Source organism: Oculina patagonica, chromosome 14 (assembly GCF_052425735.1).
Source record: "Oculina patagonica isolate OP01 chromosome 14, crgOcupat, whole genome shotgun sequence".
NCBI classification, from domain to species: domain Eukaryota; kingdom Metazoa; phylum Cnidaria; class Anthozoa; order Scleractinia; family Oculinidae; genus Oculina; species Oculina patagonica.
This window is the reverse complement of record NC_135771.1, coordinates 22698365-22720124: the sequence shown is the minus strand read 5'-3', so window position 1 is coordinate 22720124 and position 21760 is coordinate 22698365. Positions and strand designations below refer to the sequence as shown.

Genomic DNA, 21760 nt, shown 5'->3' with positions numbered 1-21760 from the left:
ACGCCTCCTCACCCACTCGATTTGTATCCCTGAGAAAAACGAGGAAGAAGACCGGAAAGGGGGGTACACCCTAGAGTGGCCTATGCAGGGGGCTCCGCCCGAAACAGGTACCTTTATCAGGCGGTAAGGTATACAAAAAGAAAACGAAAACTGTCATAAATCTTTTTAAAAGGGCAGTGACCTTCAGATTTGACGAGTACGAAATCGAGTACGAGTACGACTTTGGAATCTCGACACCATCGTATCGATCCCCCAAACTATAACTCTTCCCTGTTGCTGTGTAACACATAGATAAACCTTAGGGATACGATTGGTGTGATATGTGGTTATAGGAGGCACACGAATTTGGTTTGAAAACTCGTACTCAATCTCGTAGTCCAATCTGAAGGTCGCTCGAACGGACCCAACGAACGGTTGATCCGTTTACGTGTTTTATGTGGTTATTCAAGTGAACGAGTAAGACAAGAAATGTAAGATCCTTTCTGTAGGTATGTAAAAGAGGTACCACTTCCATTTCTGTCGAAAATGGTATATGAAAGGGTAAGGGTTTAACCTCCGGGCGGAGCCTCCCCTTATATTTTTTTTTCTAGTAACCACCCGGGGAAAGAAGTTTCTAGTTGTCTAGCTATTACCCCGAAAAACACAACAGCACACTTCAAATACTTTTACAATATTTCCTTTATTCATACTGCTGTCAAATATACGAGAGCAGGCATGCTTTACGGCTTACTACGGTAGTATGTATATGGATTTATCATTCACCTCACGATTGCTTATTGTCTCCGTTTAGAGTCAATCCTCTATTAAAACACGATGACTTTTAAGTCAACCTGCAAATTCTCCTAACTAAACTTCATACAATTCTTTTAGTTCTAGTTGGAAGAATTTATTATTTATTTTCGACCAGTTTCCTTTTGCTTATCAGTCAAAGGATATTCTTTTGACTCACATAACTAAAATTGATGAATAATTTTTTGGAAGTGCTGAACTATTTAAGTGTAAAATGAAAAATATTTAAAAAATCTTGGATTTAAGAAATCCATGTGCTTGTCATTTCATAAAATACACATTTAAGAGAGAAGTTGTTAATAATATTTACAAGAGAGGCGCCGTCGATTTCGCTCATTATTACCCTGATAAGCTGTTGTTACTTCGGTCTTAAGAAGTAATTTTCTTCGAATAATAAGCAATATTCTCGACCTTGGTTCTCTAAAGTATGCTACAAGTGTGATGACGTCACTTGGACAGGGCCGCGTTCTTGCTTTGGCGGGAAACAGCAAGGAGACCGGGTATAAGCTGACCGGACATGACATCACTCAAGAATTTCTTGATGCATCATGTGACGTCGATCATTTACTGCGCATGAGCCTTGGATTCAGGAAGTCTCTCTACGATAGCTCTGCAATGTAAAAGTATTTACACAAATGTTACAAAAATATCATTTTCAAGGCAGCAAGACATCACTTTTACTTACGCTAAATGAGTCAACTTTTCTTCCACTGAGTCCCAAGGTTCCTTCTCCTTTCCTCTTCTGACAACTTTCCTCATTATCTCCCTAGCACATTTGAAAGAAAAACACATCATTGTAGCAACAAAACTAAAAACTCGAGAAGAAGTATAAATTTAAGGATAAGCAAATTTCAGTACTGCAACTAGGCTCCCTGGCTAAAAAACGCTGGCAACCGGAAAATAGTAGAAACAAATTTGATATTTTCGCTCTCTATCGACTTGGGGGTAAGTGGGGCAGGCGGGGGGGGGACCCGCCGGACAAACTCTTGGTGTGCCTATAAGGTTATGAATGGCGATAGAGCGGTTTTCAATTACGTGTCGTAAACCTAAAACCAAAGTAATCACTCCGGCCAATCACAGAAGACACAGACAGTCCAGTTAACCAATCAAGTAAATACATGTTGCCGATTTTAAGCGCGGGAAAGCGCGTGTGACAGAATCACAGTTGGTTTTGGTTTTACATCTGACTGGATGAGAAAGTGGAAGGACATTTTTAATCAATTACTTCGCGTGGTAATGACAAAACCAAAGCTAACGCGAATTACTTCGATACATGTACTCAAGTCAAAACCGCTCCACGACACCAACTATAATCTAGTAAGCTATTCATAACTAACGCAAAAACAATTTACATGTAGTGCACAATTCATTTATATGTTAATAAAGTATCGACCCTATTTGTAAGACGATGTTCGGATGAAAACAACATTGAAATTAAAGCATTATTGTTCCGAGCTTCGCCAAATGATCTTACAGAACGTTTTTTGACATGCGCGCCTTTAAGCTATTCTATTTCTTTAAAACTTCTGACACCAGTGTATTGAATACGTTTATATTTACCGAATGTCCGTTAGTCTGTCTTCCATTGTTTCCCAAGGATGGCGATCATCTGTGTATTCTAACATTTCTGTGAATAAAAACAGTTTACATTGAACACTAAACAGTGAACATTTACTACGCAAATAAATTGTCGATCAAGAAAACAAACAGACTCGCTACTCGGTAGAAGTCGAAAAACGACGTTGAAAAAACTTCTGGTATTTTGCATTATTCAACTGATACCTTTTGCTAAATCTTCTTCGCTGATCCAATCACCATCTGAGTAATTCTTGACCCTTAAATTCTGAAAAGAAAAGAAACGGTAAATTTAAACAAAAATTCTAAGGGGACAGACCATGAACGTAATGGCGCTCCTGAAAATATCTAATTGCCGTAACCGTTCATCAGTAGGATGCCTAAAATGCGTGCAATTCCACAATTGGTTTCGGCTACATTAAATCCTATACCAATTGTAAAACATTTTAGGAGGAGCCACCCACGATGTGAGCACAGTTACAGACAAGACAAAATAATAAGGAAAACAACGTAAATAAATGTAAACCGTTAAATTACGAACAAAGCGCACACGTCAAATAAATTAAGCAAAAAAAAAAAAACAACATTGAAAAATAATTAACGGGCAACTTTTAGGTAGAAAGTAGTTGTTAGAAATCTTACCAACGCCAACATAAAAAAAAAACTGAACATATCATCTTATTAAGCGTCTGCGTCCATGCACTAACTGTGAGCATTGAAATTGGTCATTGTCGGTTTTTAAGGGAGAGATTTAGAAAAACACCATTTTATGACACCGAAATGGCCGCACAAATTGTACGCTATGTTCAAGGTTAGGCTAACCATGGTCTAACCATTCACCAGTCACACGCCACACTCTTAGCCTATAACCATCACGCTCCAACCACGCTCAATCCACGCTCTTACCATGCTTCAACTACACTCCAACCATTCCGTTCAGGCATGCTACAACCATCTTTCAACCATACTCCTACCCATAGTTTAACCATGCTCCAATCGTAGCTGCAGCCATGTTTCAATCACACTACAATCATGTTCCAACCATAGTTAATGATCCTCTTTTCGAGGGCTGGTTGAGTTGTTGCTAAAGCGATACACAAGTGACAATGACACACTGGTTGTGGGTAAAATAAGGGTGGCAGGGAAGCGTGACTTGGGTCTAGGGGCCCAGGAGGGGAGCCCTCCTGGGGGGAGGACAGATCAGGTGGTACCGGGGGTAGCCACCCTGGGTTAAATGTTCCGGACCTGCCTCCAGGGGTGAGGCCCATATCCCACAGTCCCGAGGGATTGTGGGAACCAGGAGGGGGAGCCCCCCTGGGGGGAGTACAGATCAGGTGGTACCGGGGGTAGCCACCCTGGAATGGATATTTCTCCGGACCTGTCTCCAGTGGGCTAGAGGCTTACTGTGGGGTAAAGTGCAGCCAAAGGGTGCACTTCCCTGCCACCGACCTTTAATCTCAAACGCCAATACAATTAAGGTAAAGAAAATAGGACAAAAGTCTGAGTAACAACGTAAATCACTAGTTTTCATTAATACAGGAATGGTAGGCTTAAGCAACCACTGTATATAAAAGCAAACGCCAAGTATACCGTAAAGAACTGAATATGTGGGTAAAATGGCGAAACACAAGGGTTCCAATCATGGGAGGGAGGGTGGGAAAAAGGAACTTGTGAGGATCTGCACGAAGCAAACAATGATTGCAAGAGGCGTGTGTGATCGAACTAGAGGTAAGGGGCATGCAGAGGGCACGTGAGAGAGCTGAATGGAACCATTGTAAGGCCTGCATTTACAGATATAAATCTACATTGGATCAGCTAAAATATTAAAGGATGCATTGTTAAACATAGGAGCTCGTTGTTGTCGCCCGTGCTTGGACTTTGGGATCGAGTGATACTAGAGAGATCGGAGCATGATGAGATTCCTAGGTATGCGAGACATTAGAGCTATGGGATTACATATCGGATAACATAGGAGTGTTTATCGTTTAACATACAAGTAGTTTATGAATAAAGTGGTTCTAAACCAAATGTGCCTAGCTATCTTGAGTGGTTTCTCTCAGGTCTCATTAACATCAGTTTATAGTTCCCATAAACTTGAACTTTAACCATGCTCCAAACGTAGCTCTATGCTACAACCACCTGATCATACTGCAACCATGTTCAAGCCATTTTCCAACTACTCCAACACTGCTCCCCCAACCATGCTACCAACCTTGTTCCAACCATATGTTCCAACAATGCACCAATGATGTTCTACAAAAACAGTCATAAAATAATCAGACAACTAAAGTACGTACCCATCTGACAAATCTGCTGTACTCCAGTCGGGTGACGATAAACATCGTATCAATAGCGTACTGCAGTTTGGCGGTCTTCTTCGCTTCGCTGTAGGTATAGCTCATCTGGGCGATGAGAATGTTCAGAAGAATGACTATCACCATCGCCATGTAGGCAAGAAGAATCAGGATGGACAACCAGCTAACGAGAAAACAAAGCAAAGGTTTAGCGGGACTTAGAGTAGTTTTCAATTGAGTATCGTAAAACCAAAACCAAAGTAAATACTCAAACCAATCACGAAGCAAAGCGACAATCCAGTGAACCAATCAAAACTCGAAGCAAATACATGTAGCTGGTGCAAAGCGCGGGAAAACGTTCGCGTGCGAGTTACGATTGATTTTGGTTTTACTCCTGATTGGCTGAGAAGGCGGCGCGGGTTTTTTTAAACCAATCACTAAGCATAGAAATGCAAAACCAAAGCAAACGCAAATTACTTTCGACACTTAATTGAAAATCGCTTTAGTAATAAGTGGAAAAGGGATGGGTAACTGCCTAACTGGCGAATTTTTCACGAACAAACTTAAAGCTTCTGGCAGTTGTGTATTTGATGACAAGCCATTCTAAAAATCAAAATGAACTATACCCGAGTTAGTTTAATTCAGTAAGATTTCATTAAAAAGTGAAAAAAGATCAAATTAAACTTGGCACTAAATAGACGTTTTCAAAGTCGTTTGCTTCTCGTTTCCGGTTTGGCAGTAGACCCCGGCGGTTCGCGCTCGTTTTCGCGCTTAATTTCCCGCTTCGCAATGTGCGAACTCAACTTTTAGGGAAGTCTAAACTTGTACTAAGTTAACGACATTTGACAACGGTATATGTTTAACAGAAACCACGTAGCCAGGTTTCAAAACATAGAACTCTGAGAGAATATTGTGTAGATTTGGAGACATAGATCAAGATGTAAAGTGATTCTACGTACAGTCCAGCTTTCGTTAACTTATGCCTCCCTAAGTAGACACTTAGTCCTGGCCCCAGCCACACACAAACACTACATTTTTAACCTCACATAAGCGCACACCCCTCTAAACACTTTTCTTGGTCCCAAGGGCGTCGCTTACGGGAGATATTACTGTATATGAAACAACAGATGGTGTTCAAAGAAATAAAAAAAGTTCTGTACCTGAATTTCGAATAATCTTCTTCAGCAGGTTGCTGTTCAACAAGAGCTCGGACGGCAGCTAACATTAACCAGGCGTAATTACTGCAAGTAAGGATACAAGAGTCAGAATAATGGGCTCTTTAATTTGCAGAGTCTTTGCAGCTAGTGCAAGTAATTGCCGTCTAACACAGTATTGTAAATTATCGTGGAGACGCGATGGCCTAATGATTAGTGCGTTGGACTCCGGATCAAGTGGTCCGGATTAGAGACCTGGCCGGGTCATTGTGTTGTGTTCTTGGGCAAGTCACTTCACTCTCACAGTACCTCTCTAAATTTGTCTTCGGTTTAAATTTTTTCAAACCAGTTTAATTTTTGTTTTTTATTGTCTTAAATCTATTATCATAATCTCAAACAAAGGGAAATAAAAATCAAACTGCAACCTTGGACTGCTGAAAACTGTTGAAACACTTAGCAAATTTCCACTAAATAAAATTAGCTAACAAAATTCAGTGTTGCAACCCCCTTCCCCCCCCCCCCCCCCCCCATTTCAACGTTGTTAATGCTGTAGTGTTTTCAAAACAAAGTCTGTCGAACCGCAAACCTCAAGAAACAACATTGAGTAGGAGGAGAGGAGGGAAAAATATTTTTACCCGCCTGCAGGTCAGGGCATTTGTGAAAAATACGTGAAATACGTTTGCTTCAACTAGTTTTATCCTAAACTGTGGTTTGAACTTTTTAAACCAAAGATAAATTTAAACCACAACATATATATAGGAACCGGCGAATTTATTGCTGGGGGATAACCCTGCGATGGACTAGCATTCCACCCTGGGGAAGTAGAAATGCACCTATTCGCTTCATGCTGCTGAAACCCCGGGATAAGCTCCGGCCTGACGGGCCAATAGGCTTGTATGCAGACTTAACCTTACCTGAACACCTCCTGTGAGCCTGTAGCCTTTAGCGCCATGTACATCCCGCCACAGAATCCCAGAAACACGATGACAAACACGACACTAAAGCGAGTCATGTCACGGTAGATAATCCTGGCAAGTGTCTTGGTGTACAGACCAGTGGTTCTACAAAACAAAATCCATGTGTTCGTAAATCATACTTCTCTAGTTCACTCGAGTTTTTACAGTGAAGCAGGCTTTTAGCCAGGATTTAAAAAGTGGCAGTCCAAAATTTTTATAAGGCCTGACTTTGTCCCCATAGGAGGGCCTGAGGAGCATGCAAGGTGTTTTTCTGCAGTTATTAGTTCAAAGGTATCTAAAGATTTCCAAATTTGCTAAAAATAACCTCTGTATACAGTTATTCATGTTAATTTTCTCTAAAAAGTGGCCGTCCATAGGACTCTTGGACTCCCACCTGACTAAAAGCTTGACGAGAAGTTCTCTAAGTTTTTTTGTAAACTATGCTAGAACTGTGTAGGTACACTCACTAATCAACAAGAAAATAACCTTTTAAAAACTATAAGAAAGGAATAAACTCATTCTCCAAGATGTGAATAAACCGTAATATATGTTTTTTTATGTGATTTTCTTCTAAGAAACACTGTTAAACTTGAAAACGTCGGCCCGACTTTTTCAAGTTTAAGGCCACTTTCTTCCTACCCATCCATAGCCACACCACTTTTTAACTATTTTTATGAAAAGTACAGTACGTTTTAGCAATGCTAGGCCACTATTAGTGGATTTCCAATTAATACCAACGCCTTCACTTGATTTTCAAGTAGCTCTAAGGGACGGACCATTATTTTTTGGAGGGGGGGGGATGAAAAATATTGAAAAAAAATGTTTGCAGGGCCTGGAAAGACAAAATAAATTGTTTGCAAACACGATATGTATAACAAAAAATAGTAAGAATTTCGAAAAAAAATGTTTGCAGAGGTGCATAAACTAAAAAAAAAAGAAAATGTTTCATTCCCCCCCCCCTCCAAGAAAATAATGGTCCGTCCCAAAATCATGGTGACACTGCCCCTTTACCAAAACTTAGTAAATTTAGGGCAAGAACAAAAATGCACTTTGAAACTGAAAGTCCTTGATGAAAACAACCGTTTAAGAAACCGATACAAAATTCATTTTCATTCTCAGAATTTGCGGTCAGCTAATGGTCGCCGTATCGAAGTGAAGAGAAGGAGTTTCGGGTTGCTTGCGAACGCTAGAAAGTGAGATTTTTTTAATTTACTTTTTTAAAGATATTATTTTAATTAATACTTTGAGGAAACATGAATGGGATAATTGGCAAGTTGCTGTGTGAAATTAACAAAATTATGAATCCAAAGAAACAATGCGTTATTAAATCACCATAAAACACATATAAATACAGACAATTTTGAAATACCTTGTGACACAGGAAAATTTGAAGAGGCGGAGAAAATGAAACAAGTAGCCGAGCCCAGCAACACTCCACTGAGATTTGACTTCAGCAAAGCGTAGAGGGATGACAAGAAATGTTAAGACAAGGCCCAGCCAATCAAAATAGTTGTATGGATCCTTAAAATACGCTCTCCATTCCCTAAAAATAACGATGTGAAAGATACAATGCTACTGATAAATAAACTCCTAATATTTACGGCAGTTTCAGTGTTAAAAACGGAAGCTTCTAGTTCACTCGTGAAATTTATTCAAACGCAAACGCAAAATGCAAGCTACATTCACACCTACATGTACAACGCAAACGAAAGGAACGCAAGATACGCAGCGACGCAAACCAAAACGCACTGGCAAGCGCACATGCAAGGAAAAACAAGTGTGAGCTAGCAAAACGCACACGCAAGCGTAAATGCAAGCGCAAAGAATGGAGAATTGTCCATTTTCTCCTTTTAAAAAAAAGGGAGGGGGGGGGGGGGGAGGGGGGCCGTGAGCAAAGCGAGCAACGAAAAAAAAAAAATAGAAGCTGTGGACAGTCTGTCCATTTTCTTGCACCTGGCTTGCCATTACCATTTGCCAAATTCACATGTGAACATTGCTCATGCAAATGCAAGCGCCGCAAATGCAAGCAAGCAAAACGTGACTTATCCATCACCTTGGAAAAAGACTTCAACTGCGTCTGCGTATCTTACGTTCTTTGCATTTGTGTTCTACATGTGAACGTCGCTTGCATTTGCGCTTACGTTCTGCTATTTCAAACTGTTCTGCTGTCCCGCCTCTCGTTTTTCTTCCGTTTTGCGCTGGCGTCCGTTCTCTTGCTTTCTCCTGCGCGCTCATCGATCGAAACACGATGGGGCTGTGGACAGTCTACCGTGTTCTTCCTCGTGTTTCCCTTGCTTGGCGTTTGCGTTGCAGGATCGTTAACAACACACTTTCTCCATAAGTGTAATTCACTAGCGGGAAAGATCACTATATAGAGAGCAGTTTACACTGGCTTTCACTTTACTTAGCTCTATGATTGGTTCAGAAAAAGCCCGCGCCACCTAATCCACCAATCAGAAGTTAAACCGACTTGGTCACGTGAGTTTTCCCGCGCTTGGCGCCAGGTTACGTGTTTCGGTGTATTTGCTTTGAACACTCATTGTTTCATATTAATTTTGTGTTGTTTGCGTTGATTGATTGGCTACTGTAACTACTTTGGTTTTGGTTTTTATAACAACACTCAACTACCCAAACCCGTTTGAAACCTAAATTAAGCCAGTTTTTTCACACGAGCTTCACAACTCACCTTTCCGCTTGGTTGACTTCCTCGAAAAAGTAAAACATGAGAAAGATGATGGTGAAAATTTCAGAGAACAACCGCAGACCATCTGCTTTACCACTGTACTGTGTTGGATCCTCAACAGTTGAGCCATAGATCAGCGCATATGATAACAGTGTTAGGAAAACGATGTAGAATGAAGCTTGAACGCTGAAACACAAACAAACGTTAACAGTGAGTTAAATTCTACAATCACTATTTTTTCCTTTACTCAGAATTTTTTGTCGGAAAAACTTTACACGGTCAACTTCCACTATAACGGACATCTTCGGGAACACAAATTTAGTTAGGGCAATGGTGTTTCACTCCTCCTCACACGATCACCCCTAAAAACGGCTGTGTGAGAGGCTGCAATTTGGTGTCTGTATAAATGGAGAAAGTCCGTAGAAGAGGGAGCCTTTTTCAGGACTTCAACTCCTGTCCGCAAAAACGGGATGTCTGCAAGGCAGGAGTTTTTTTTTATTCACTTGGATTTTTTTATTCATTTTTTCAACACATTACAAAAAAAAAACATTTTTACAACACAAGGAAAAAAAGAAATAATGAGGTTACAAAAAAGGCAAGGCAGGAGTTGACTCTACAAACTTTGGCCTGGCTTCATTAAATAATCCTCTATATAAAAGCCTTATATAGTACACTGATTTGCATAATTGCGTGACAAGGCGCGATTCTTTAAAAATCTTTCTTCTTACCAAAACCACCAATGGGCGAAGTTGTTCCATTTTCTGGAGACCAGCATTCGGACAACAGGGTGCTGCACTGCCTCCTATACATACATAAGAGAAAGTATTGTGTTCAGTAATAAGTAAGAAAGCATTATGTAGTACGAGCATCCAGCTGAGAATAGTTCTGAAAAAAACTGTTTTTTGTTAACTGACACTTAGACGACCTGAGCGAAGTTATATGAGGGGCATGAAGGGGTAAATGGGAACAGGGATTTAGGAAATTTTTCCCTGGTAAAATGGAATTTGGGTAACTGGGACCATAGTCCCCTCTACTAACTATGCTGGGACTTGGGAATCACAAACAAAAAATAAAAGAGCTGGGAATTGGGATTTGGCAAAATTAGGGCTGGGAAATGCGATCTATGCCCCACCCTACCGCCCCTTCTGGACCCTATTAAATGTATCTCCAGAATCAAGTGCCTCGAATTTGAAGATGACTTCCGCTCAGGTTGTTGAAATGTCAGTCACCAACAACTTTTCTTTACCAGTAATTCAGAACTACTCTCATTCGGACAATCACACTAAATGAACTACTGATAGTCTACTAATACTATACTGGGTTCTAAAAAAGTATTTTAGTATACATGTATCTTCCAAAGTGCCTTTTGGCTCAAAAGCAACAACAACAAAAAAAACAGAAAGAGACAAACTGTTCAAAGAGTAGGCAATGTAATCCACCAAAGAGAGGTTGAAGAAAGTGCTCCAAAGTATTGCTGAGGCAATCAGTCTACGTCAGACTTTGTACCAGAAGTCAGATTTTAATCACTACATCAGAGCTTCACACAAACCTTGTTTCCACTCTCTGCAATACGTCTCAGGCATGACAGCGACTTATGATTAAATTTCTCATTGGGTATTGTTTGACTTTTAATTGGTGTTCCATGTTCGTCGACTTCTGTGGCCACCTCTAATTTAGGCTGTCTTCCACTGTCGTCAGCCTCCAGGATATGGTAAAAGAAGTCATAGTTCATTGGGTCATCAGGAACGCTACTCAAAGCACGCTCAATTTCATCCAGGTTTTCATCATCTTCCTTGCTCTGTGGCAGGTAGGGCCAGTGAGGGTTAATGAGCTTATCCAATACTGCCAGAACTGTTTTCTGAATGAAATAAAATGATAAAAGAGTTTTCAATTGAAAGAGCACTGTTACAGATTTTGACAGATTTTTGAACAGCCGAAATTTTCTGTCGTAGGAAACCTAAAAATAATGAAACCTAAAAATTGCTTTATTTAAACTGTTAACGGGGGGGGGGGGGGGGGTTTTGGCGCGCCCCCTTTTTTTTTTTTTTTTTTTATTTAACACACACATTTTTTTTTTTAAATATTTTTAAAGGGAAAATTTTTATATTTTTTTTTTTTTTTTTTAAAAAAAAAAAAAAAAAATTTTTTTATATATTTTTTTATTAAAAATATTATTAATTTTAATTACTTTAAAAATTTTGGTGGGAAGAAGGCCAAAAAAACCCGGTCTGAATAGGGTTAACAAGCATTTTTGGCTGCGGATGCCTAGAATGGAAATGGATTGCAATTGCCAATTGAAAAATTAAGGCTAAACTTTTCACTGAACCCCGTTGAACTGACCATGAGGTGAATGAGACTGTGATATTTGAAGCGAAGGTCGTAATGCATCATGCTACTAGTGCGCAGGTATGACACGCCAGAATTTAATGAACTTAAGCCTTTCCACCGTGACAGGCTAATATATGTATGCAGTGAGAATAGTACCTTACCTTCATTGCAGGTTCCTTGGTCTTTGGATCTTGAACACTGATGTAATGTCCAAAATAAAACTTCATAGGTGACTGGTCTTCATCATCTTTACAAAGAAACAGTTTCTGAACTCTAGAAATAATTTAAAACAGAAACCATGAAAATGCCTTTACCTGTCGAGTAATTACAAAAACACAATTATAGTTCTTGCAATGTACATTAAACTGTAAATTACAAAGTACAGAACCCTTATATCTCAAACCCTCAACTTGTTAGAACCTCTGGATATCTCGAAACCCAAAGTGGTTTCCCTTTCCTCTGATCAACAATGCAATTGTAGGGGTGTTGAATGGTAAATGCAAGACTTTGTGGGACAACGAGACTGGTATTTTTTCTGCGAGCCCGAGACGTTTTAAGCCGCAGTTTTAATCGAGGCTCCAAGAAGGCGTCAAAGAAAAATTCAAGACAAGGAGACCCCTGAAATTTGACTAAAATTTTGCGAGATATCTCAAACATCCTGATTTCTCTTATCAATCTTCATTTCCCTTGGTGGTTCAAAAAATCAGTAGTCCACTGTTATCTTTTTTGCAGTACTAGTCTAAACCAACTTGTCCATAATTAACTTACCGATCATGCCTCATCTGAGAAATCAGATAAGCTGCTGTGTCATCCTTGTACTTCTTTAAAGCCACTTCAACTGGTAGATAACTGGGGTTGTCGCCTTCCTCTTTAGTCCATAAGTACATCAGACCTGGGTAACGTTCCACTAAGGACTTGGCGACGTGCAAGAAATTTTGTTCAGCAGCAAGATGCAGTAGTGTTGGACGAGCTGGGTCATCTTTTGAAGGAACACGGAAATATTTGTAGTCTTCCTTGATATCCCTCTCTAGAATGATCTCTGTTAATCGACTGATCTACAAGAAGATTGCAGAGTTTTTAAAAGCATTAAATTTACACCATATTTATTAGTAAGAACTGGCTACTTTAAGTCTAAGTTATTGCAGTTTTCAGTGAAATAAGAACTCTGAAATTCAAAATCTAACTAATGATTGCATTTTTTGCTGCCGTCAATCATAATTATTATGGCGACAGCGAAAAAAAAACATGAAAAACAAAAAGACAGTCAAATGAATCAAAATCTACCAATCACAACTGACGACGTGTCCATTTTGCCTGTTTGATATGAACTTCTGTTTCCCAAGAGATCGCAAAGATGATTGACAGCTGCAGCAAAAAGCATAAGCCATTGGTTGAGGATTGAATTTCAGAGTTCGCATATCACTGAAAACCGCAATAAAATTGTTCCCACCCAAGGAATCTGAGAAGGCAGAAGGGTGATGGTATATCTGTAAAAACCTGCAGATAAGCCACGTCTTTTTTCCAAAAATCTTCACTCGAAATCGAGTGTGCCGAAAGGTGCTGAAAATTTTCGTGAATTGACACTTTTATGGAAAAGTATGCAAATTAATATTACATAAAACTACAAGGGAGTTTGGCCATTGTTTTTGCAAGTTTGACAGCCCCTAAAAGCTGTTTGCAGTGTCGATGATGGCCTATATTATCAACAGAATAAATATTGATACACCACGAGCGAGAAAATACCACAAGTATTCGCGTGGTAGATGCGGATCATGGCCTACTGTTTCTTCCCCGTTTAGCACTAGGCAAGACACTTTACCCTCATTGTGCCTCCCTCCACCTACATGTAGGTGTATAAATTGCTTCTAGCAAATTTAATGCTGGGGGGTAACCCTGCGATGGACTAGCATCCCATCCAGGTCAGTGGAAAAACTCCTTGTTGCTTCATGCTGTAGAAACCACAATAACCTCTGCGTGATGGGCCACTACGCTCGATTGCAGACTTACCTAATAGGAGTTTTGCTAGCCTTCCCTCCTAGGGCTCTGGATGAGACACCAGTCAATACTCCCAACAACTTTGGCCAAGTAAAAAAACAAATGTTTCTTGTCCCTGCCACTTCATTTTTTAGGGCTGCCTCTCTTTTTTTTATTATTTGTTATTGGAAATGTTGGAACGAACAAAAACTGACAGGCGTTACTTTCACTTTGTACCTAGTTGAAAATTCTCTAAGACATTGCTTTTGTCTGTGTTTTAATACAAAATCAGGCCAAAATTTAAAAGCCTTAATTGGTATGCTTTAGGTCCGTACTGGATAAGTCAATTACCTTGCAGAATTTATTTTGCAAGTTCGTTCCTGGAAAATTTGACGATGGAAAAAAACATCAATATTCGAACAACACAAGTAAGGAATGCAACAAAATAATGAATAAAAATAACCAAAAAGCGCCCGCGCGCCCTCTTTTTTATAGAAATCCAGACGAGAAACATACCGGTATATTTTTTTTTAACTTGGCCTTAGGGGAGCAGTATAGAACCCCAGAATACCGTATTTAGGAATTTAGGGGGGGGGGGTATTTCCCACATTCTAAAGGCATTTGTGATGAAAAAGTTAACTGGCTACATGACCATGTAGCTTTAAATTTCTTAGACAGTTTTAATTAATGGGTGGGAGAGGGGGAAGGCTGCAGCCCCTTCAGCGCTCCCCCTAAATCAAGGTTGTTAAAAGCAGCCAACTGCAGGAGAAAATTACTGTCGACATCATCAGCTCGACTGGCTACTCCGCTATTCTTCTGATTCTTTAGAAAAAGATGGCAAAATCATCCACCTACTTCAAAACTTTGTGAAAACCCTGCCCTAAATTCATCTTGAAAACAACTGTCCAAAAGAGAAGTATGTGTATCTCGCCCAAGAAAAACACTTACATTATCCTAGCCAGACTTTAGAACATGAAATCCCTGATCTAGAGACCCATACTTTATTTAGTTAACCAGCATGTAACTAGCTAAGGAAAATCAATTTACAGTTGAATCCCGATAACTTAGACCTTCCAGGGAAATTGAAAAATGGTTCGAGATATCGGGAGTTTGAGTTATCGAGGGTAAAATTAGTAAAAAAACAACCTGGAGGGAAAAAAAAAAGGTTCGAGTAAGTGGGAGGTTCAAGTTATTGAGGGTTTGGGTTATCGAGATTCACTGAACTGTATACAGGATTAAGACTTTTTCTTACCAGATATTCTAGGCTTGGTATTAGCTCAGGTTTGTCTTTATATTTTTTCTTTTGAGGCCATTCATGAATGATAACCAGAAGAGCGTTCTTGCCATGTTTTTCAATCAACCGATCCACTCTCACTTCATCCATCGCTCTGTTCCATGGTACATTTGTGACCTTCACTTTGTTTTGTACCTGCGTATGGTTTATTATACAGCATTTATTATTAAAATGTAAACTGAACAGTGTAAAGAAAGTTTTTGTACGCGACTGATCTCACTGATGACCTTGTTTACATATGCCTGTCATTGCCTTCTGCTTCTCTGGTCAAGTCTCTTAAGTGCTGAATTTGAAGTTAGCACTTAAAAATTAATTTTGTAATAATGTGCGACTCTGAGAAGTTTCCATACGTGTTTTTCAAAGCTGTGACTCATTTAAATTTTAAAAGAGATTATTTAACATCGTTAAATCTCCACACACCGAGAGCTACACGGGAGCGGCGAAGCCGCAACAAGTGAGTGGCGTCAGCCGCGAATGAGCCTGCATCGATCTCTGCTAATTTTTTACTTCCACTCCGGAAACTGCAGGAATACTGATAAGCCAATTAAGTTTCACCGGAAATAGAAGTTTGACAGGAACGTTGACAGCGGACAAGCCTGTAAGTTTCAGATTTATCGGGAAATTTTCCAATGCAAACTTTCCATAATGTCGGCTGTGAATGTTACACCGAAGAAAAAAGCTGAGCGTTGAAAAAAACCTCTTCTTCCTTCGGTTAGAGATTCTACCGAGTGTGTGCGTGTTCATTAAAAGTCCAATATGGAAAGTCTGCTCGTGCGATTGCAACAGAAAATTAGTTTCAAGCGTCAAAGCAGAAAGGTTTCGCCGGTGTTATCCTGGCTTATTTGTGCTAACATGATGGTTTACAAGTGACAGCCTCCGCGAATAAATCCGATAGAGTATGCCAGGCTTGTGCATGGAAAATAAGAAATATACACCAGCTGTATTCGTTTGTAGCTAAAGCGCTGCGGAAAGGGAAATCGAATGCGAAGAAAGCGAAGACCCATTCAAGCGTTGCCTTAGCTTCCCCCGTTTGTTTTTCACCCTAGCGAAGCCCTGATAAAGGAAAAGTGTCGAAAAATACTGCGGAAGAAACCTCTACTCAAAAAAGGCACGGGGACCTGGACAATCCTATAGGGATCGAAAGCCGTAAACGACAGAAGCCTTCAAGAAAATCTCTTTTTGAATCAAAAGCGCTGATCAGCTTGCCAAATCAAGTCGGCAAAACGGCGAGTACATCTCGGTTCATCAACTAACTTTTAACAGCGTATCCTGCTCCGTTTTTAGGTTAAAATATAAGGCAGAAACAGACTAGAACTTCGCTGAAACATTAGAAATACACGCACTCGACTCTTTCTCCATTATTGTTGTTTGTTGACGACTGATTTGCGACAACCCACGGAAAACTGAACGACTCCGTAGGGATCTGATCGCACCTCATCAAACGAAACAGATTGACAGTTTTCTCACCTTTTTCGCCTTTCGGCCAATGGTATTTCACTTTGCTCAGGCAAAGCAGAAATGAAAAATGTACAGAGATCAAAGCAGGCTCACTTTATTGGCGCCACTCCCCGCCTTATCGCTACGCTCGCCACTCGTGCGTGCCCCAAGGTGAGCCTGCTCGCAGGCTATGATTTGTATTTTGACTTGATCTTTAAGATAACATAATCTAATTCCGTTGACAAATATTTTTTCTGGGTTCAAAAATTGATTAGCCTCCTACGCAGACGTTCTTAGGGCTCGGCACCCGTTTCTTGCATGCGGAGCCCTAAGAACATCTGCGTAGGAGGCTAAAAATTAAAGATGAATTACAGTCCGTACTGCGCAATCTCGGCTGCAATGTTTATGTGAGCCTCACAAACAAAGCAAAACTAAAAATTACGTGACAAACTTACCTGTTTCTTCATTATTAACGCCAGATATCCTTGCAGAACAAATAATAACAAGAAGAAGAACCTTGACGCTATTTCAAACCGACGTTTCAGCTCATCGGAAATTCTTGAACGAAGCGAACTGTAATGGCGGACTAAAAAACTTCATGTATGCTGTCAACAAAGTGTAACGTTTCAACGAATTCAAAACAAAAACGAAAACAAACCCCGAGTCTGCGCAGTACGGACTGGAAATCAGCTTTAATGGATCCATGGCATTGGAAATATCAAGACCAGTGTTTCTCTTATCAGCCTGACCCACCAGTCTGGTATTTTTACAGTAGGTTGTGCAAAGACTGGGAATGTTGCAAGTTAATCGTAACAAACTTTGGCCTTGATCTTTTTCAAATTGATTAACTGTAGTTTTGCATCCATAGTCTCCTTTGTGGGGGAGGGGGTTAGACCAATCATACATAAAAAAATTGTATCTTTTAGAGGTCAAAAATAGCTTGGGCCAAGCCGAGATTGGTCCCCAGTATGGGTTTAATTCAAATTTTATGGCAAGAATCCCATCCCTGGCCTTTTATATGGTATGCCCCCTGCACGGGGGGGGGGGGGGGGATAAAAAGCTTAGAAAATAAATTCACTGGTGATCAATATCAAATCTTTACTCAGCCAGTAATTCAATCAAAACAATTGTGTTATGTGCTTGGTAAAATCTCCGATTTTTCTTCCCTAAATTCCACAATATTTGGAAAAGCACAACACATTGACAGGCATTAAATAATTTAATATTAGCTTTGTATTGAATTGGGTGTGTACTGGTGATGTGTAGCACATTGAAACCCAAAATGGCGCCTGTTGTACAGCAAGCTACAGAAGCAAGGGATTCAGGCTCACAAAACAAACACGGCCTAATATCCCTCTTTTTATGATCTTTGTTTGGATTTTTCTTATCAATCGAGGCTCATAAAAAGAGAGAAGTGCGCAAAACAAACCTAGACAATCAAATATTTCGAGCTTTCAATGATAGATACTTCACCTTTAGCCAGAAGTCCTTGTCAAATTTCTCTTCTAGCTCATCTTCGGCCTGATCTGTCGCCTTAGTTGCATTCGGTCTTTCTTCCATTTCCTTTTCTTCAACTGGAATAACTGTATATGCGTCTTTTTTCGACATACTGATAAATTTATAGCTAAAACCACTCGTATATAAACAGCCCAAAATATTTTTGGAGCGGCCCAGAAGTCACGCTCGAAGGCTTGACTTCCCTTCTTACATTTGATTGGTTCGACCGGCAAAACGGAAGTGGGCTTTGAACCGTAACCGGAAGTGTGGGGTTTTGACTTTATTTGGAACGAAAGATGAACGATTTTCATGTTTTTTCTCCCTCCCGTCTAGGATAAACGTAACGGACAAGAAGCACATGACAAAAGAGTAAACTGATGAAGCAATAGCTTTTCGCTAAAGAAAGAACACGTGCACGAAATCTCGTGGAGAGAAAAAAAAACTGAGGGATCTCTTTCGACTCTCCCCAGCTCCGAACTATGATCTCCCCACCCCTTGTGTCTTTGACAATTTTATAAACAAATGACAAGACAGATAGTAAACATTTCAGCACACTATATATTTCCGATTAAATGTTTTCTAATAATTTAATTTACAGCAGCTTCATTGTGCATCGGACTAATAGCAAATATAATCAATGCTTTCAACTGACTGTTTGTTAAACAAATTTTGTTATTCGTTTGGGAGAAGTTCTTTCAGTAACGACTCAACTCTTCCTTTTTGAAACGATAAGACATACTAGTATTTAAATCTCATTACTTTCCTACCAAAATTTGTTATAAAAAAGTTAGACCAAGGGAAGATACAAGTATTAAAAAGTTAAAAGCTAAATGGTTAGCCATGATTTACGCATGTTCTGAAAAATGTCCTAAATTTACCTTACATTAATAAAATATTAAAATCGCCGCATTACCTACCTTTAAAAATAACATCGGTCTCTATTCATATGAGTCAAAACAAAAAAGCCTTAGCTCGCATATAGAAAGTAAAAATCCCCAATTCTTTCAGTTCGGTGAAATCCGTACCGCCAAAATTATTCCATTTTATCATTAACAAGTTCGGCTTAAAGTCAAGCTGGTAGCTATGTTTCTTTTCTGGCTTCACTCAACTCCTCTGATTGCGGCTACAAGCGTATCTAATCCATCCCCCTCAAAATCATTTGGTCGCTCTATTTTCTCTGGGTTCGCTAAACCAAGGGCGTAACATTCAGGCCATTGCTGAGGGATTTCGCTTCCAAAACACAGAGGGAATATTTTACTCGGCAGTTTTCCGCTCTCATCCACAAAAGCTTCGCGGGGAATTTGATCAGCTTGATCTGTCGATATGCACAGAAGAACAACATTATTACGAGACATCAGCCATTGCGAAGTTCGGTCCTTGACATGTTGAACGTCGTGTTCTGATAAATTTACAGCGTTTGAACTTGAAATCGCTACACAGCCAGCAGGCTTTACTTGATTTAGAACATCGTAAAAATAGTCCATTATGTCGCTTGAGCTCTCTGCTGAAGGCTTGTATAGGAAAAGGACATTTTTGGTGTTATCCGCGGTCTTGCTACTAGCCACGGCAGAAACGGGTTTCTGCGCTTTGGTCGATTTCGTCTTCGTAGAATCGTTTCCCATGCTTGAAAGAAACTAAAAGAAAATAATAAAACAATGAATGAATATACTGATACAACATCGGAGCGCTGACCGATAGCGCTAAAATCAATACCTTTCAATTTTTAAAGTGAAATCCTCTGCTTCAGTTTCTAACTTAGCGCATTTCAAGTCATTTGTACTGCTGAAAAACGTGAATTATTGAGTGTTGTTTTCATTTCGACTCGCCACGTAAGAATAACATTAAATTAGCATATGTAAAGAAATAAAGGACTTTCTGGTGTCTCATTTGACAAATAGGACGGATTTGTCTAAAAATTTAAATTTGGAATCGACAATATTTATTATATTTTTTTCTTGATTGTTGTTTTACTGCTCTTAGTGTCGTGCTTTGAAATTATTTGTAGGAAGTTGTATATTAAAAATCACAATTTTTAAATCCAAGTATTTCATTTAAAAGTTATTTCATTTGATTTAGATGACATCTTTACACCTGCCGTTACTTGCAGACTTTTAATTTGTATTTAATCATGGATGGGTCTGATAAAAATGATATCGGACTTTTAAATCACTCAGACTTTGTCTACATAGAAATAATTTCATTTTTAACGCCAAGGGTCTATTAAAAAATAGGTCCACTTTTGTCTATCTCGTGTAGAATACGGTTCACAGTAAACGTTCACCAAAATTCGCTGAAAGGGATGAAAGTAAATCAGTAGAAAATACCTTTATGTATTCCGCTCTGTGTTGATAGGTTCGGCCAGTAATTAAAAATCACGACACAAAATGTTTCGAGAAAATTAAAAAGCATTATCTTCTCGCCAAATGACTGATAAGTTCGACATCATGACCTATAATAAATGCAACGCTTTCTCGATCGAGGTTAAAAATACATTGGAACGAAAATATCTCGCATGTACATGTATGATTGTTTCTTTACCAGATGTTTCATTTTGAAACGATTCTTGTAAAGTTACGTTTTTAAAAAGCAGATAAGTTGCGGTCAGAAATGAAAAACTTGGCAAAACAGAAAAAACTGCGACTGAAGGATTTGCTTTAAAAATAGACTGGACACATGAAGTGTTGACTTTCGTTAATGAAGAAAGATTTTTCTTAGCCTTTAGGGCTAAACAGAATCGGCAAGCTTACCTGTAACGTTCAGGCTCAAAATAAGTTGAATCCTTTGAAGCAAGCCAGGTCCTAACTTTCTTCTGGAAAAGACGGGGTGAAATTATTTCGCGCAATTCCTGTCTTTAACTCGTACCAATGAAAGCCCGGCTGCGCGTCGGCTAGGGTACCATCAGCTCTTACAACGCCGCTCAGTGCTCGTAGCGATAAGTCTAGCTTTGCTAACTTGTCCGCGCTGTAGACGAATTCCTTCAGTTTCACTGGTTTTCTGGTTAGCTATAGCCTACAGGCGACCTATCAAGACATTTCGGGTTGCTTGTGAACAAAGCTTTTCCATGAAAATAAGACCACGCTAAAACACAATAAAGCCATTCCATACTACACTAGAATCCCTAAGCAAACGGAAATACCAGTTATTGAAAATAATTCCCTTTTCAATTTCTTGTATGGTTGCTGAGGGTAAAACACCAACTCGCATTGTTCGGTGAAATCATTTAAAACGCAGCTGGGTGACTCTATTATTTGCTAATCAACTATTTGTTTACTCCAGTAAATTAACGCACTGTACGCAAAGAGATTCATCTTTGTTGTAGTTTCTTACTGAACATGCTTAAACAAAAAATTTTTCCTGGACTTCAATTGTTTATTGTGTTTGTATTTATTCAGATTTGCAAGACAATGAACTTGACACGCGACGCAATCAATATAGCCACGCGCGTGCTAAATCACGTCTAAAACGTGGTCTTCTTTTTTTTGTTGTTTTTTTTTTTGAAAGCCTAAATGCATAACTTAGCTTCAATTAAGCCATATCCTTGATCTAGAAAATGGCCGTTTTCACACTTTAAGATGAACAAATCGTCTAGACGGACAAGTCGTCTTACGATTTTTTCGTCTACTGTGAATTTAAGACGGCTTTTAGACCACTTGTCCGTCTAGACGACCAAGTCGTCCTCGAAAAATCGTCTTCCTAGACGGCCAAATCGACGGACAAATTCAGACGACTTGTTCGTCCAAAATCGTGTCCGTACCGTTTTCACACTAAGACGATTTGTC

The 21760-nt window shown here is 39.5% G+C and overlaps 2 protein-coding genes and 1 long non-coding RNA gene across 4 annotated transcripts; 1 reads left to right on the top strand and 2 right to left on the bottom strand.

Moving 5' to 3' along the window:
• Positions 1 to 660: 660 nt before the first annotated feature.
• LOC144639229 (uncharacterized) lies at positions 661 to 18183 on the bottom strand. Its single transcript, XM_078498517.1, has 15 exons — positions 17958 to 18183; positions 15006 to 15182; positions 12548 to 12834; positions 11941 to 12052; positions 11001 to 11309; positions 10180 to 10253; positions 9455 to 9637; positions 8138 to 8311; positions 6727 to 6873; positions 5819 to 5899; positions 4662 to 4842; positions 2572 to 2632; positions 2350 to 2416; positions 1475 to 1555; positions 661 to 1399 (listed from the first exon to the last, which is right to left on the bottom strand). The coding sequence occupies exons 1-15, from the start codon at positions 18090 to 18092 to the stop codon at positions 1354 to 1356; spliced, it is 2115 nt and encodes a 704-aa protein (XP_078354643.1). The 5' UTR covers positions 18093 to 18183; the 3' UTR covers positions 661 to 1353.
• On the top strand, positions 3438 to 3763 carry LOC144639284 (uncharacterized). Its single transcript, XR_013568105.1, has 2 exons — positions 3438 to 3568; positions 3699 to 3763. It is a non-coding gene; the product is annotated as an uncharacterized LOC144639284 (long non-coding RNA).
• Positions 18184 to 18527: 344 nt separating the features above from the next.
• Positions 18528 to 20975, bottom strand: LOC144637904 (uncharacterized). 2 transcript variants are annotated; one of them, XM_078496994.1, is made up of 2 exons: positions 20729 to 20975; positions 18528 to 19615 (listed from the first exon to the last, which is right to left on the bottom strand). In XM_078496994.1, exon 2 carries the CDS (start codon positions 19601 to 19603, stop codon positions 19082 to 19084), a length of 522 nt encoding a protein of 173 aa, XP_078353120.1. In that variant the 5' UTR covers positions 19604 to 19615; positions 20729 to 20975; the 3' UTR covers positions 18528 to 19081. The 2 variants fall into 2 exon arrangements, with proteins under 2 accessions (XP_078353120.1, XP_078353119.1); XM_078496993.1 differs by lacking the exon at positions 20729 to 20975 and adding an exon at positions 19695 to 19833.
• Positions 20976 to 21760: the final 785 nt, after the last annotated feature.